This window comes from Scatophagus argus, chromosome 2 (assembly GCF_020382885.2).
Source record: "Scatophagus argus isolate fScaArg1 chromosome 2, fScaArg1.pri, whole genome shotgun sequence".
Lineage (NCBI taxonomy): Eukaryota > Metazoa > Chordata > Actinopteri > Scatophagidae > Scatophagus > Scatophagus argus.
The window spans coordinates 21,359,201-21,376,142 of record NC_058494.1 but is presented as its reverse complement, the minus strand read 5'-3'; the positions used below and the strand labels follow the sequence as shown (position 1 = coordinate 21,376,142).

Below are 16,942 nucleotides of genomic sequence, written 5' to 3'. Positions count from 1 at the left end.
TTTCCCAAACTAAAAAAAAATCCAATGTATTGATGTTAACTACATTACAAGTACAAGTCCTGCAGTCAGTAAAATTTTCTTAAAGTATATAAGTATAAGTGCTTGCACTGCAGTAAAATACAGTGATTGATATAAATATATATTTAGTTGTTGTAAGGTGGTTGTTAGCCCAGCAAAACCCAGCTAAGGAGTCAGGTCTCTCAGAGGGTCATGAGATAAATCTGTGAGGTTGTGAGGTGATTAATGGGGTGGGAAACAAAAGAAAAAAGCAAAATTCTAGTACACAAATGCGTTTGTTGCTTTCACTTCCTGGCCGCTAGGTGGCGCTGACAAAATATTAGCTGCTGTTGGTGCTGTTGACTTCCGGGGCATATAGTTGTCGGTTTGTGTGGTGATGGTCTTGTTTCAAGGATTGTGATATATTTTTGAAAGCGACCAAGTTCTAATTATTAAGAAGATTTTTTTCGACTTTTGTGTTTTATCCGTGTCCATATTCACCACGATGACTGAGGTAAGGCCCGGTGTGAAGTCTTTTTGCTGCGTTTTCTTTGCTCCCGCTCCGGCGCTGCAGAGCACAAACCGCGTCGGGCCAGGCTAATTGCTGGATCACGTTACGTTTACGATGCAATTTCTTATCTGTATAGTTTATATTTAAGAGTGGGGTAATTTATAAACATTGCCGTACCCGTTTTTGTTGTAAATATGATATATTTAAGACAAGTATTTTGTTGTACAGGATGTCCAGAAGCACTCAGTCCACACGTTGGTCTTCAGGTCTCTCAAAAGGACGCATGATATGTTTGTGTCCGACCATGCGAAACCTATTGCTCTGGATGACGAAAGGTAATTGTGGCTAGTTACATTAATACCTGTTGCAGTCTTAATCGAACTTTATCTGATTTGTTTTATGTTCTTTAAAGGATTCACACATCTTATGAAGCTATACTTGGTCTCCGGTCGTAGTCTGGTCCGTCTTTGATTAGCTTAAATGCAGCAGTTTTTGCTTTCGAAGAGACTAATGTGTTCAGCAGAGACAAAAAGAACAGGGAATTTGTGCTTATTTCTCTTTTCATGTCAGGATAAATCTCATAATCTGGATAATATTGTGCCTGGAATTTTAACTTAAATATACAAAGAAGTATTTCTTTAAGACGAGATAGCCTGAGTTTGTAAGTGTTGATGCAGGGCAAGTAGCTGATAAGAGACACTTGACTGTAGTTGTTACAGTACTAATAAGGATGTTTTTGTAATACTTTACTACATACATTTTAATAAACATATTAAATGTAAAATGGGTGGGCAGATATAATGAAATATACTGTGATGCTGCTGAGTGGTAATATTGACCTTTCCCCACTACGTGCAACCAAAAACGCTAAACAGTCAGTTTCTTGTTGTTTTCTTTGTTTATCAGTATTGACATGACAAAATCATATCATTGGTGTGTGGGTAAAGCGAGCACATATGTAGATTTGAAGGAGAAATTGTTGCATTATTGTGTCCTGTATTTGTAGCTCCAAGTTAAAGATGGGTGTGAAACTGAAAACGGAGTACGATGCAGTTTTACACATGCCTGTCCTGAAGGAAGGCAAAGACAGAGTTTCACTGCAACCCGGCGGCATGCAGGGCCAACAGAGCTACACACAAGCAGGTGAGGATGAAACACACACTGCATGATGATTCTGCTTTTATGTTTCTTAATAGTAAAGTTCCGCTACGTTCCGGAGACAAATACTCTACCTTTCACTCCTCTACCACACACGAGTCACAGAAAATGTGAAGAATAACATCCTTGTAGAATTTTATTTTCAGGCCTGTTTTGTAACTTACTTAGACGAATTTTTCTCCTGTGTCTTTCAGTTGATGACCCAGAATACCTGATCACCGGGACACATGCTTATCCCTCTGGACCTGGCAAGTTACTTCCTGTTAATTTAACCAAGCTGCATGTTTGTAGTAGTGTTATTCTAGTGGTAGCTAATATGTTTCTCTCAAATAGGAATAGCTTTGACTGCTGACACAAAAATGCACAGGAATCCAAGTGAGGGAGGAGTTCACTCCATGGCGCTGGCTTTGCCTCCCACCCAAGCCAGGTAAAAAAAACATATATTTTTCCTCCACACTGTATTAAGTTATTGGTAGTGATTTGACATAAGCACTCATACACAGTATAAACGGTATTCACGTTGTGGTTGATTTTTTTTAGGCAGGACGCGAGTCGCACCGCAGCCAGTGTCGGCGACATCCATCTACACGCAGGAGGAGCAGAGAGATCTCGCCCTCAGTCGAGTGCTCTGGTAGGTTGCGCCATGTTTCCTCTTGATGTGACGTCTTGTTTGCCCTTGCTGTAAAATCCTGAAAGAAGGGCTGAGCCAATAACGGATGTATTTATTGTAGTCGCTAATGGAGGGAGGCGGCACCCGAAATTCCTCGCTGGTAAGGAAAGCACCAACCATGCCCAAACCCCAGTGGCATCCTCCATGGAAACTCTTTAGGGTAACTACAGATTCCTTTGACTTTACATGCTGATAGAAGACTGGGGGCCTGCATTTATTTCTAACAGTAGTATGTTTTATCTGACAGGTCATCAGTGGTCATCTCGGCTGGGTGAGGTCCATCGCCGTGGAGCCTGGGAATCAGTGGTTTGTCACAGGGTCGGCTGATCGAACCATAAAGGTGAGTAACGCTGTTGGTGTAAAGTGTATGAGCGCGAAAGCTCCTTATGACTTGGGAACAGCAGTCTGATCTTAACTCGAGGTGTACTTTCTGTCTCAAAGCTTTCAGGCGCATCTTATGTTCTCCAGATTCTCCAAATTTGGCTCAGTCATTGATTCTTCTGTCTTTGGTCACATGATGGTCTCTGAAGTAAATTTAACTCACTGATTCAGACTGAGAATAAATTGAAAGAGGGGAGAAAAGCCATGCTGTCTGAGTACCTTTTTAAGTTTGTCATCCCATATCCATCCTCACCTGCCCTGGTCTGTTTAGTACACTGTTTTAAGTAAGCTTATTTTTGTTAGAAGGGTTGGCAGCAGCATCTTTACACCCTGCTGTTAGCCAGCCACATATCGTACTTTCATTTTGGAGCTGCAAGCAATACGAAAAGCACTTATTTTTTCATTATCAGCTGCTGCAGATATTACAGTAATGTTACTATCGTCTCAGGCTGACACTTAGGAGAAAATGTTTCTGGAAATCTAATAAGTGCTCACAATATGACCATAAGGCTGTTTGTCTTGACAGATCTGGGATCTGGCCAGTGGGAAGCTGAAACTCTCCCTGACTGGACACATCAGTACAGTGCGTGGTGTGGCGGTCAGCAGCCGCAGCCCCTACCTGTTCTCCTGTGGGGAAGACAAGCAAGTCAAGTGTTGGGATCTGGAATACAACAAGGTGTGACCTGATAACAACAGCGAGGTTACTGCGGTTATTTTAAAAACCTAATGTGATGCAGCTCACACTTTGGATTCTGTTAACGGTTTCTGCCTTTGTATTCCAGGTCATCAGGCACTACCACGGACATCTTAGTGCTGTGTATGATTTAGACCTGCATCCAACTATCGATGTCCTGGTGACGTGCAGCAGAGACGCCACAGCAAGGGTGAGCACATACTTTGTTTTGAATTTAACGTTGAAATGATGTGATTCATCTTGAGTGAAATGGATTTGAAAATGACTTGACAGAAGGTCAGAGTTGTAGAAACGTAAGTTATTTGAGAGTCAGGCAGCAGGACTCATGTTTTTTTTTTGCCAGGCATCATGTCTGACCTGCTCCTGGCCGCGATTTACCTTCAGTGCTCTTTGTAGTTTTCTGTGGTTCTACACGGATCATTTGTTAAACTGAGTTGATTTATTCCTGGTCCATGCAGGTGTGGGACATCAGGACGAAGGCTAACGTGCACACACTAACTGGCCACACCAACACTGTGGCCACAGTAAGGTGTCAGTCTGCGGAACCGCAAATCATCACTGGTAAACACGTTTTTTCAGCTAAGTCTAAAGAAAACGAAACAAATGGTTTGTTATCATCACGAAGTGTTGAAGTTGTCGCTGACTGGTTGGTTTTTAACGGTTTAACCTCAGCTGATGTCTGATGTACCCTCTCGCAGGCAGCCACGATTCGACCATCAGGCTGTGGGATTTGATCGCCGGAAAAACCAGAGCGACTCTGACAAACCACAAGAAGTCTGTCCGAAGTATTGTGCTGCACCCCAGACAGTAAGTCACCTCAGTTCCCTGAACCCAGCACAGATTTGTTAACGCATTACTGTTAAGTGAAGTGCTGCAACAGTTAGTGAGGTAAGAGCCAACAACAGCTGAATATTCCATCAGCTGTCAGTTATCAAGTAAATATGCTAAATGTTTTCAGTTTTTAAATGTAGTTTTTTTTTTTTTTGCTTCTCTCAGTTTTGTGTCATTTTTAACTGAATATTTCAAACTGATTCAGCAATTTGACTGCTTTGCCTGGGGGCTGTGAAAACTTAAAGGAACTTAAAAAAAAAACTAAAACTAAACTAAAAGGAAAAAGACCAAAATTTCCAAATTAATCAACAAAAAACTAAGCCCTTTTTGTTTTATTGGGCCCAGGAAGCTGTTTGACCCAAAGGTTTCTTATAGAGCAGTGACACCACTGTGAAAACAGATTGAGAGTTTGTGTTACGCTCAACATGTTGTCATCTCGTTTTGCTGTGCTTGATGTTCAGATACACGTTTGCCTCCGGTTCTGCTGATAACATCAAGCAGTGGATGTTCCCAGATGGCAACTTCATCCAGAACCTGTCGGGCCACAACGCCATCATCAACACTCTCGCTGTTAACTCTGATGGCGTGTTGGTGTCTGGAGGTTCGTTAGCTTGTTTTAGAGAATCTTAAACCTCAAATCAGATTAACATTTTTATAAGCTGTGTGGTATGTTGACTTAGAATTGTGATTCATCATTCCCATTTTTTGTTCCCCCTGCAGCTGACAATGGAACCATCCACATGTGGGATTGGAGGACAGGCTACAACTTCCAGCGGATTCACGCAGCCGTGCAGCCCGGATCTCTGGACAGCGAGTCGGGCATCTTCGCTTGCATGTTCGACCACTCAGAAAGCAGACTGATCACCGCCGAGGCTGACAAGACCATTAAAGTATACAAAGAGGATGACACTGCTGTAAGTTATGCTGTTGCATTTAAGGGCAGTTTAGATTTTGTTTGTATTTTCCCAGGCAGCAGAATTTGATGGCCCTGTTTTCTTTCTTGCAGACGGAAGAAAGTCATCCAATCAACTGGAAGCCAGAAATCCTCAAAAGGAAAAGATTCTAATGACTTTTTATTTTTTCCACTTGTCACAGTTACTATTATATTTCTACCAGATCTCCTGTTGTAGATACACCCATCAAGTCAGGCAAACGTCTTCATAACTAACGTGTCTTTAAGAGAATCAACCGGGATGAATTCCTGGAATGAAGTTCAGTTGTCCCGTTTTATTCTAACAACCATTTGCAGTCTTCGTTGTACGTCGCTAGTCCGATAAAGTGGCCATTTTGGACTCCCAGGAAGCTCCCCGAGTGTTTGTTCTTGATGATGACGGCTCTCTGAGGGCTCTGGTCCGTCTGATCCACCAACAGCAGCCACTCTTCAGACGCAGACGGACTGGCCTCAGAGCGGACCCCCTTCATAATGGGGTCAAATCCTGCAGCAGGAAAGACAGCGTGTTGAAAACTTGTCCTGAAAAATTGGTTTGTTTTAAAAGACTTAACAGAATTTTCGGTTGTACAGGCACAAAAACAGACATTTCCTTTTTTTTTTTTTCCAGGCTTGCAATGTGAAGTTTAATTTGCTCCATTTTAATAAAGTCCCCAGGTTTTCACAAAGCTCCTCCTGTTTGTTTTGCTCTGTAAGTTTCTGTGCTTACCCAGGTATCTGTTGGTGACGACATTCCTGTAGTATTTGCAGCCGTTACCCTTAATCTCCTCCCAGTAACAACGATCCCCAGGAGTGTCGTTGAGCTCCACTGTGCTGTCATCGCTCAGGTCGGTGGGCCACTCACCTGTGTAATCATGTCACGACACAAAAAGATGCTTTGTGTACATACTTTTGAATAAGGGGTCACATTACGTTTCAACGTGCAAGTCTCAGATGGCCGTTCAGATTAAAGGATTCACCCGAGTTACAAAAACTAAATCTTCCGGCTCACCTCAAATGCCATCTGTCCAAGCAGGTAGAAATTTCCAACAACCACCCAGTGACATCAGGATAACTCACCAACATCAGTGTGAGAATGTGAAAAGTGTTGACAGTGTGACAGAGACATTTTTTGGTGTTTGACAAACCATGTCTACCTGAGTCCTGGATGTAGAGCTTTGAGAGAGCGTGGCGAAACCCTCGGCCCGGTTTCCTCTTCAGGCAGGGCTTTGACGGTTCTGGCTGATCCACCGACTCCCTTGGATCTTCCTCCACAGCCAGGAGGTGACCGGCGTTAAGCATGATCTCCTCCTCCAGGGACCTGAGGCATAACTCAAAGTGCTCCTCCTCCTTTTCTGCGTTTCTAAAAGACCCACTGACAGTAAGTGTAAAATATGTGACGGCGCACATCGACAGATGTAATCCACTCTCTACCAAGATCAAACATGTCTCCTGTGCCTTTTTTTAAAGGTCCTCCTCACCTGAAGTCCACCCACAGCAGACCTGCAGTGATCAGTCCCAGCCACTCACTGGCCTCCCAGTCGTTGGCCAACATGACCGGCACAATGATGACCTCCCTGGTGTCTGCATAGTTTAGCTCTTTCTTGCAGCTGCGGGACGCCTGGTAAGCTGGAGTCATGAACGGGCAAATCACTACAGCCTCCTCCACACCTGCAGCCATTCTGACAACACAAACGCACACACGTCAACACACCACTTCATCCAACTTCAACATGTGGGAATTTGTCATTGGTTAAATTACTACGATAGAGGTCTAAACACACCGCCCTGTACTCACGAATCGTTTATGTTCCCTGTCACCCCTCCTTCGATATCCATCCACACTGGCAGCCCATCGTCTTTGAGGCGGTTGTAGATCTTTTTCACTAGAGCCTGGTCATCCCACTGGTAAGAGAGCATAATATGAGCTGGCATTTTCACTCTCTTTCACTGCAAATCTGTGAGAAAACAATCGCGTCTTCACAGTGTTTATTGTTGGAGCTATAGAATAAAGTGACTGAGACAAAGCGAGGTTCGGTATCTGTGCTGCCTGTTTACTTGGATATACAGCTCAGGTTACATCTGTTGCTTGGTTACAGCGCTTGAAAGCACCAACGGGATGCATGATGGTAACTAAGTCCTGCGGGAACAATGAGGGCTCCACCATGACAATCAAGACCATTATAGAGCCAAAGACTGACTGTTAGTTGAAGGCTTCATATAATGTGTGCAGTGAAAAGTGTAATGTTGTTATGATTATTTTGGACTATCAGTGTGATTCTGTGGACTTCCCAGTTACTGTTTCACCATATTTTCTGAGATGTTTTGGATTCGCTGTTGCAGAACTGAACCCTTTCAGTGTTTTGAACTTAAATGATAGTTCTAGTAATGTTACTGGTAATTCATTTGACTTCATTTTAGTTGGAAAATATATTTACAAAGCAAATATTTATACTAATTTGTTTCATTTGAAGTTATGATACGATGATTTCAAAGGTCACAGCAATGCTGTAAATGAAATTAATTGTAAAAAGCCAAACAGAACTTTTCATTTCACTTCTCATCCTCACGTGCTGTAAATTTACAGTCTTCTCTGACTGCCAAATTAAAAAATAAAAAAACAATCTGAAGAAAACTGTAAAAAAAATATCGCTCTTTAGATTTGTAATTTCTGTGTAACTTATACAATTTTTGAGTAGGGAACCAAAATAAAGTAAAGTATCTGAACTCAAAATTGACTTATTTGAGTTAGAGTAAAAACTCCCGTTGTGCAGTGACTGCAGTTCTGGCTTTTCACCAATAGAGGGAGCCACCTCAACGCTATATGGACATTTGTCAAACCGTAATTATATTAAACCACTAATTTATTCGCTATAATTTAACATCCGGCGTGATAAATCACAGATCGTATTAGCTGAATTCATTAGTTTCTCAGTTCAATCTGCATGAGTTGTTATCGTAATTTCCTCTACTTTTCTGCGCACTTTATGATCTTTCCAGAGGTCAAACGTACTATGCTACCTGTCATCACGCGGCACCGGACGTAATCTCTCGGCCTAATTAAATCTTAAGCAATCAGGGCCACAGATGGAGCCGATCAGCGTGGGACGCGCCTGCTGCCAGGAGGTGTGTTAAGTGCGCACAGTTGGTGCTCTGTGGTCACTCGGCGCCGTGATGCGTGAAGAAGCGCAGGAGATTTACGCAACCGGTTGTGCGGATTTCTAGTCTCCACAATCACGCAACAAACAGCTGAAATATCAGGATGGAGAATGGCTGTTTCCCTGCGCGCAAAAGCGGTACGTTCACCTGCTTTTGTTTGGAAAGGTGCTCTAAAATGTGATTCAGGAGTGTGACTTTGACACGTAAATATGTGACAAACCAAGAGCTGCAAGCCATGTGTAAAGGCGGAATGGCTCACAAATATGCCGCAACTTTGCTCCTATGGACGCTCGTCCTGTCGCTGCTTTGCGCGCAGTCGCTCGGACAGGTGTTCAACCTGACGCTGTCTGTTAAGGAGGGCTTGCCTGCGAAAACCATCGTTGGAGATCTGGGTGCGGTGTTAAGCAGGCCCAGCACCGGATTCTTTATCTCAGAGAGCAGAGACTCTTATGTGTTCAGAGACTTGGAAATAGACGCAGACACGGGGATCATCTCCACTGCCGTGATCCTGGACAGAGAGAGCAGAGATAAGTATGAATTTGTGGCTGCCACTCTCACAGGTGAGATGATAAAAGTGAAAATAGAAGTGAAAGATGTGAACGACCACTCACCTGAGTTTCCCTCAGAGGAGGTCGACTTGGAAATATCAGAAATGAGCCCCCCGGGGAGCCGATTTCAGCTTGAAGAGGCTAAAGATGACGACGAGGGTGAGTTTGGTACCCAGGGATACAGGATCACAGAGAGGGCGATGGGGGATTTATTCCACCTGGAGTACCGCAGTGGATTTGATCACCACCCCAGCCTGGATCTCATCCTCACAAGCAAACTAGACAGAGAAACGCAGGACTTCTACTCCCTCACCATTGAGGCCTTCGATGGTGGCATCCCAGCTAGGACGGGGACTCTTCGGGTGAACATCCTCCTTCTGGATGAGAATGACAACCCTCCCGTGTTCAACCAGACTGAATATCACGCCTCGCTGTCCGAGGATGCTCCGCTGATGTCTGCTGTGTGTCAGGTGCATGCCACTGACCTGGACCTGGGCGACAACGGCAGAATCACTTACGAGATCAACAGGAGGCAGAGTGACCCGACTGAGGTTTTCTCCATCAACGAAACCAGTGGAGTGGTGTACCTCAACAAGCCGCTCGATTATGAGACTCAGGCTTTTCACGAGTTGATCATCAGCGCGAGAGATAACGGGGCTCAGCCTGAGTACAGCAGCACTTTTGTGGGCGTGAAGGTGCTTAACGTCAACGATAACAGACCCACCATCAACGTGCTGTTTCTCAGTGAGACAGGAGATGCAGTGGTGTCAGAGGCAGCAGGAGTCGGGGACTACGTCGCCCGGATTTCAGTGTCGGATCCTGACTTTGAGGAGGACAGGGTCACTGTCACTCTCGAGGGGGGTGATGGGAAGTTCACCCTGAAGCACACAGATGATCTTCTGTATGCTTTGTGTGTCAGTGCAGAGCTAGACAGGGAAGAAAAGGATCTGTATGAGTTGAAGGTGAAAGCGTCGGATTTTGGGAGCCCGTCCTTGAGCAGTGAGATGGTCTTCCTCCTGAGGGTGGCCGACACCAACGATTGCCACCCAGTTTTTGAGAAGGACGTATACGTCATCAGCATTGCCGAGGATGCTCCTCAGGGGAGTTCCCTCATCCGGATGCAGGCCCGAGACGCAGATGAGGGCATCAACGCAGATATCAGATACTCAATCCTCAAGTCCAACCAGGACAGCCTGATCAGCATCGACCCAGACTCCGGCCTGGTCACAACCGCTGCAGCTCTGGACAGAGAGACACAGATGCAGATTTGGTTCCTGGTGGTGGCGGTTGATGGAGGGGAACCGGCTCTGTCGTCCACGGCCACACTCACCTTGCTGGTGATGGATGTCAATGACAACGAGCCTGTGTTCCAGCAGCAGCTCTACAACGTGTCCATACTGGAGCACAGTGATATTGGGAGCTGCTTTTTGCAAGTATGTTGAAAAAATATTTTCAATTTAAAAATCGTGTTCTTTCTCACCCTTATGAGTATTTTGCCGTCCAACCAATTTTGTTTTTAAATTTTCCTGTGCTTGTCCATGAAATTTCTGCCTTAAGACCAAAACACTTGTTAAGTCGTTAAGATCGCTGTCCCAAAGCTTCAGCCACCGCGATGCCCTTCAACCAACAAAGTTTAGGGGGTCAGAATTTAATTTCTGGTGGTCTAAGCTCTAAAAGATGATATTTGAAGTGTTCAGGAGCAACATTGTCCTGTTTACTCTCGGTAATCTTCACAACACACAGTAAGCAGCTTTCTTTGTGACTGTTAAATTGTTTGAAAGTAGTTCCAATAAAAGTTCTCAGCGAAGTCTGGATTATCCAGAGTAACAGCAAACTGTTGCTGCTGAATGTCATTAGTCAGTTAAGAGGGAGAAAATAATTTAACTACTTTGTTTAATTAATTGTTTCAGTCATTCAGACATTTTTCATTTTTGTGATTATTTGCTGCATTTCTCTGTTTTGCGTCCTTGTAAACTCAACATCTCAGTCAGACAATATAAAAACGTCATCATGGGCTCTGAGAAATTATGACACTTTTGTACATTACATCATTCCAGAGTATAATCAGAAAATTGAATGGTTATAATAATAATAACAATAATAATAATAAGTTGCAATCTTCTGCATGGAAAGACGTCACCAGATTTCAGTGTGAAAGCAAGTTTTTAGCTTGTCAGTGGAGATTAATCGTAGTCTTCCTGATGCTGTGATGTTAAATCACCATGAGGGCACCCTCTACAACAGTGGTTCACAAGCTGAGGGATGCATCCCCTTCAGGGGTCACGTTGTAAATGTCAGGACTCAAGGGATGATCAGAATAGGAAACGGAAAATCTTAGTTCTGCGTCTCAAAGTTGCTTTTGGTGTTCTTGCACGTCTAGAAGAATAAATATCCACTAAAATGAAATCGCCTCACTGACCAAAGACTCGTAAGGGTTCATGCCATGATGTTCAGGCCTACAAGCTGTAATGAGTTCAGAAGAAGTGAGCGTTGATCAGACACATGAGGCCTTATGTTTACGTTTACGTCTGCACAGGAACGTAAGTCTCTAATCTTTGCATTTACCTCATGAAACGCTGGATAACTTTAGCTTTAAAATGTTAAACAATCTTGGATGTGTAAATCGCTCTTGCGTGTTAAACAATTTCCTTCAATTGTAAGGGGTCATGTGGCTCGACAGCCGACACCGCAGTCCAGCAGACACATTCTTTAAACGTCTCTCGGTTAGACATCGACTGGATTGGTTTAACAGAAACAAGCTGAAGATCTGAATGCAAACCAGAGCAGTTTGAGAATGGTCTCGCTTTCTCTTTCTTATTTCTCCAACAACAAAAACAGCCTTCAGTGTGTGTGCACAAAGACATCAGTGTTCCTCCTAAACACACACACACACACACACACACACGCTTTCCACTTCAGCACTGTGGCTTTGATATGACAGATGTGACGCCTGGTACCACAAGCTGAAGCCCATTACAAAAGAAGCCTTATTTACCAGTTCATTTTGTGAAAGCGTAAGTCAGATGTGGCATTAAATGTTATTATGTAATGAATAATGCTGAAAAAAACATTGTTTTCAGTTATGTCTTTCACTGTGGAGCGATCTAATACAAGCCTGACTGTGTGTGTGTGTGTGTGTTGTTTTGCTTAGGCCCACAAAATGGTGAGAAAAATTTTGCGTCACAGCGATTTCGACAGTTCAGCAGCAGCAGCCCTGATGTGAAATGAGAAAGGCAGCACATCTTTGCATTTGCTTCACAACACAGTGCAGCAAAAACTACATGAAGTCAGGATTTATCGCATGACCTTTGTATTAAACAGCAATCCAGATTGTGCACCTAACGAACCGAGAACCCGTGATACGTTATGTGTTCGACATCTGGAGGAATCCGGGACTTTAAAATTGTTTTCTTGGCAGTCGTAAAACCATAAAATAACTCTTTTTACTGTACCAGCTTCACATTAATACTTCATATAAAAACCATCATCAAGAAGACAGGAAATACAACCAGGATCACACAAAGTTTTCCTAAGATCGGCCAGTCGACCCGGTGACCACGTGGGGCTGTTTCTGGATTTAAAGTGTGTTCAGGAGCTCGTCGGGTGTGTTCCAATCAGACCTTGACCCGTGTCTCTGAAAGTTCCCCCGATCAGAGTCCATAAAGTCCCACGTGATATCATCTTTATGGCTGGAAGGGGAGCGCTCTACGTGTGAAATGCGCCCGTCGCCGCGGCCGCAGTTAGACATGAAAGGCTCTGATCTGAGGCGTGTCTTTGCTCAGCGCTTTGGGAGTCTCTTGTTTCGCTCCTAACCGTTTGATTGTGGGGAATTTTTTTTATGCTTTTATGACGTTGACCTTCCTTTGGCAGCACAAGAATTATGATTAACGATTACTGTGCTTACTATATCTTGATACAGACTTACATACGCCCATTAAGGCTGTGAGATACAGTCAGAAGCTCCGCAAAAAAGGTAGCAAGTGGATCTTGTGTTATGAATATGTTGTTGCAGACAACTTGCAGTCCATAAACTTAGTCACCACTACTGTATGAAGTTAGTAGACGATTAGACTATGAATTACAGCATTTTAGGCTTTCAGACACTTTAGTTGGAAAAACAACAAAGTAGTACGTTGTTGGTGCTGCCACTTGTTTTCATCTTGACTGCGGTAACAGCAAGTAAAGACATCCCAGAAACAAAATCACAATTACTTTATATAAATAAATGAGAGAGGGCAAAAATGAAGACTAAAAGGAAGGGGAAAAAATGTGTGAGTATGATTAAAAATATAGAAGAATTTGGTCAAAGTGACTGAATATGTGGAGTCACTTTGGCAGCAGGGAAATGAAATAAAGATGTATATGAATATATACATTAAAAGTAATGGAAGGAACTCTTAAATATTATTTTTGTTGTACTGGCAAAAACAACCCACTTCCTCTGACTTAATGCGGGTTCATGTTTATACACCAATTGATGCTTACAGCGGATGAGAAACAACCGCCTCTAACCAGAACCAATCATACTGCACACATTTTGAAACTTTGATTTGACATTGTGACTTTGGACATTTTTGTCCAATCACAGCAGCATAATGTTGTTCAGTGGTTGGTCAGCCATCTTGGCAACTCGCGGCAGGTCATTTCATTTTTTTATTTTCTTCTCCTTCTCCAGGTGGTTGCCACAGATGCAGACAGCCCTGAGTTTGGCACGCTGGTCTACTCTCTGTTTGACGACTTTGACGCACAGGACAAACACCCTCTCTTCAAAATCCACCCGCAGACCGGAGAGCTGTGCGTCTCTCAGGACATCGATCGAGACTCGGGACAGACGGTCCACGATGTTCTGATCAAAGCTGAAGATCCAGTGAGTGGACTCCATTTGTTCTGACACACTGCCTGCCTGACCTCCCAACCTCCCAAACTGCCACTTTTAAATTACGCCTTATTTTCTCACTTTTCAAAATGTCAGGGAGGCCTGAGCGCTCAAACCTACGTGCACATCGAGGTGGAGGACCTGAATGATAACGCTCCAGTGTTTAACCCAGACGAGTACACCGTGAGCATCAGCAGCCACGCGCAGCCCGGCACAGAAATCCTCAACGTTATCGCTACAGACCGAGACTCTGGCAGGTTTGGACAAGTCACCTATGACATCCTCCCTGGTGACATGTCCAGTTTGTTTGCATTGGATAAACAAACAGGTAGTTAATAATAAAATGTGTTGAACAAAAAAGCAAATGCCACATCACACTTTCAAACAGAGTAACAGAGTATAAAATACAATAAAGAAATGCACATTATATAGACAAAAGTATTGGGACACCTTTACACAAATTCAATTCAGTTTATTTATATAGCGCCAATTCACAACAAAAGTTATCTCATGACACTTTCCAATTAGAGCAGGTCTAGACCAAACTCTTTAATTAAACTGTAATACTGAGACCCCAACATTCCCCTTTGAGCAAGCACTTGGCAACAGTGGCGAGGAAAAACTGCCTTTTAGAAGGCAGAAACCTCAGAGCAGACCCCAGCTCAAGATGGGCGGCCATGGGCTGCCCCGCTTTGCAGCTTTAACATTTGTGTTTTCGGAAATGTTGTGTTTTGTCTTGAGGGACAAGATCGATAGATAGTATCTATCTATCTATCGATCAATCTATTTTGTCCCTCAGGGCCACCGCACACATGGCGGTTACTGTTTGTACTTCCACACACACCACGTTAGCTGAAAGTAACACTGCAACGTGGTTGTTTCAAAATGAATAATTGCAACCAATTGAGGGGTTTTAAACTGTATTTGGAAGACTCCTCAAGCTGCAGTGACTTGTCACACAGATCCACTCACACTAGTATTTAAGGACCTTGTGTGACTGGCAGTCAGAGTATTCAGGGATAAACAACTGCTTACTTTGGGTAAGTCCCCCTGATATGATTGCCAGTGTCACTGCTCAGCAAGGGAGCTGAGGAAAGCCCAAAGCTTTAGATCCCCATGTGGCTGAGCAGAAGTTAAGATTCAGCACTCAGCCACTAAGTAATACTGAATAAAATTTAAATATATAGAAAACTACCTTTATTTGAGTGTTTGAAGGCGTTGCGCCTGCACGTGGATGCTTTTCCACACTAAATGCAGTTTGAACAGCAGAGCTTACTCACTGAGTGGGGCCTTCAGTGTATCGGCTACTGCTATGGATGGTGGTGCAAGTCACTCTGCTGACCCATCTGTCATCGTTTTGTGTTTATTAGTGCAGTAAACAAAATGTTTACTAATGTATATGTTACTGTTACCAATTAAACATGTTGCAAATTTGACTGTGAAACAAGCCTTTTAAAAAAAAATTGGAAAATAGTACCTTTGGTCATGGTTTTAAATTTGTTTGGATTTTTGTTTTAAAATTAAAATAACCTTTATGTGCGTTTTAAATAGATATTGTTTGTGCTCTTTTATGCTGCTTTTCTTTACCTGTTGGTTTGTCTAACATTTTGTGCTGATCTTTTTCGTTATTGATCCACCTGATGATTATTTTCTCAACAATCTGATCATTTTGACCACAAAAATGAAAAATGTTTAGTATAATTTTTCAGCGCACAGAAATTAATTTTACGTTAACATGAAACAGCGAAAATCAGTCATTTATCACATTTAAGATGCCGGTGAAAACTCCTTTTAATTGACGGATTAATTGCGATTACCAATTGATCAGAAATACTTGCTGATTAATTTTTGTGTTTTTGATCAGCTATTAGGTATTTAAAATTGAAATCCAGCCAAAAATAAAAAACTAACTTTTAAAATGATTGTGTGGCCCGACTGTTGAAGCTTGAACAAATAAAGAAATTGAGTAAATGCTTTAACTTTCTCCTGTCCCTGCAGGAATGCTCTTCCTGACCTCCACTCTGACCCACCTGGGTGCAGCCAGCGTGAAGCTCTCAATAACAGCACAGGATGGGGAGGGCTTGACCTCAGCCAGGCCCGCAGAGGTCACCGTCAATGTTTTACGGAGTGCTCAGGCTCCAGCTGTGTTCCAGAGGTCGCGTTACACCTTCACAGTGCCTGAAGACGCTCCGCCAGGGACTTCTGTGGGAACAGTGGAGGCCATAAACCCAGCAGGTGAGTGTGTAGCAGGACGCATCCTCGTCTGATAGTGGGAGAGCAGCTGGATGAGAGTCGGCAGTTTATGAGAGATGACCACAGATGAATGTAAAGCTAATGGAAGTAATATAATTTTTAAAAACAGTGAAAGGTAAGAATCTGTCGTTCTTCCATGTACCGCCTATCAGCAGGATAGTCCTCCCCTGTGAGCCGGGTCCTGCTCAAGGTTTCTTCCTGTTAAGAGTTTTTCCTTGCCACCGTCTGCTTGCTCAGTGGTTCAGGCTCTGGGTCTCTGTAAAGCATCTAGAGACAATTTTGAATGTATAAGGTGCTATATAAATAAATTGAAATTGAAATGAAATGAATCGGTGACAGACGGTGACAAACTGTATTTATTTTATTAAACAGATCATGTATCAACCAGCCAATTCATATAAAATACTGCTCCTGAGTTATTTGGTGCTGTTGACCCTCTGTCTGCAAACAACACCTCATCATTTCCTATAATTTGGAGGGCTTTGGGGAATGTAAACAGGAAGTATTTCTGTATAATGCAAAGTAAAGGAAGTATGATGTTGCCCTGGAGTCACAGGGTTAGCTGTGTGCTACAATCTTTTTTTTTTTTTTGGGCTGATATTTGTTTACATTTATGCAAACTGGCACAATGAAAGGATGAAAGAAAGAAAGAAAACTGTTAGTGGTTCCTGTTTGCGGTACACCCATGGATGTAAAGACAACTACACTATATAGACAAAAGTATTGGGACTGTCTTTTCAGGACTCGGACCCTTAGTTCTAGTGAAGGGAAATCTTAATGGTTCAGCATACCAAGACATTTTGGACAATGCTATGCTTCCAACTTTGTGGCAACAGTTTGGGGAAGACCCTTTTCTATCAGCTATTATAGCTGCAAAGGCACTAATAATAAGGCACTAAGGCACAAATTTTATCTACACCCACGGGAACAACAAAA

At 43.1% G+C, this 16,942-nt stretch overlaps 3 protein-coding genes across 5 annotated transcripts in view; 2 read left to right on the top strand and 1 right to left on the bottom strand.

The window, feature by feature from the left end:
• The first annotated feature begins 305 nt into the window (after positions 1 to 305).
• Positions 306 to 5,859, top strand: plrg1 (pleiotropic regulator 1). The gene is made up of 15 exons (XM_046418238.1): positions 306 to 511; positions 737 to 843; positions 1,515 to 1,651; positions 1,861 to 1,914; positions 2,000 to 2,093; positions 2,207 to 2,297; positions 2,398 to 2,496; positions 2,584 to 2,676; positions 3,244 to 3,393; positions 3,500 to 3,601; positions 3,870 to 3,972; positions 4,110 to 4,218; positions 4,704 to 4,843; positions 4,963 to 5,156; positions 5,249 to 5,859. The coding sequence occupies exons 1-15, from the start codon at positions 503 to 505 to the stop codon at positions 5,306 to 5,308; spliced, it is 1,542 nt and encodes a 513-aa protein (XP_046274194.1). The 5' UTR covers positions 306 to 502; the 3' UTR covers positions 5,309 to 5,859.
• Positions 5,470 to 7,352, bottom strand: LOC124053454. The gene is made up of 6 exons (XM_046378618.1): positions 7,251 to 7,352; positions 6,969 to 7,075; positions 6,652 to 6,852; positions 6,328 to 6,533; positions 5,901 to 6,035; positions 5,470 to 5,678 (listed from the first exon to the last, which is right to left on the bottom strand). The coding sequence occupies exons 1-6, from the start codon at positions 7,350 to 7,352 to the stop codon at positions 5,470 to 5,472; spliced, it is 960 nt and encodes a 319-aa protein (XP_046234574.1).
• Positions 6,393 to 16,942, top strand: part of dchs2 (dachsous cadherin-related 2) — a 32,583-nt gene continuing 22,033 nt past the window's right edge. Inside the window, exons 1-7 of one of the 3 annotated variants that reach the window (XM_046418224.1) lie at positions 6,393 to 6,551; positions 6,641 to 6,794; positions 7,022 to 7,078; positions 7,270 to 10,310; positions 13,553 to 13,744; positions 13,850 to 14,081; positions 15,752 to 15,988. In XM_046418224.1, the coding sequence (XP_046274180.1) occupies positions 8,565 to 10,310; positions 13,553 to 13,744; positions 13,850 to 14,081; positions 15,752 to 15,988 (2,407 nt within the window). In that variant the 5' untranslated portion in view covers positions 6,393 to 6,551; positions 6,641 to 6,794; positions 7,022 to 7,078; positions 7,270 to 8,564. Of the gene's footprint in view, positions 6,552 to 6,640; positions 6,795 to 6,824; positions 10,311 to 13,552; positions 13,745 to 13,849; positions 14,082 to 15,751; positions 15,989 to 16,942 lie in introns of those variants that run through there. The other 2 variants (XM_046418215.1, XM_046418232.1) reach the window with 2 other exon arrangements.

Excerpts from the sequence above, each read along its gene's own strand:
- plrg1 (XM_046418238.1), top strand. Across the intron at positions 1,652-1,860 it reads ACAGAGCTACACACAAGCAG|TTGATGACCCAGAATACCTG; the intron begins GTGAGGATGAAA and ends TGTGTCTTTCAG. Across the intron at positions 4,844-4,962 it reads TGGCGTGTTGGTGTCTGGAG|CTGACAATGGAACCATCCAC; the intron begins GTTCGTTAGCTT and ends TTCCCCCTGCAG.
- LOC124053454 (XM_046378618.1), bottom strand. The coding sequence starts at position 7,352 with ATGGTCTTGATTGTCATGGTGGAGCCCTCATTGTTCCCGCAGGACTTA. Across the intron at positions 6,853-6,968 it reads ACAGGGAACATAAACGATTC|AATGGCTGCAGGTGTGGAGG; the intron begins GTGAGTACAGGG and ends TTGTGTTGTCAG. Across the intron at positions 6,534-6,651 it reads CTGCTGTGGGTGGACTTCAG|AAACGCAGAAAAGGAGGAGG; the intron begins GTGAGGAGGACC and ends TGGGTCTTTTAG.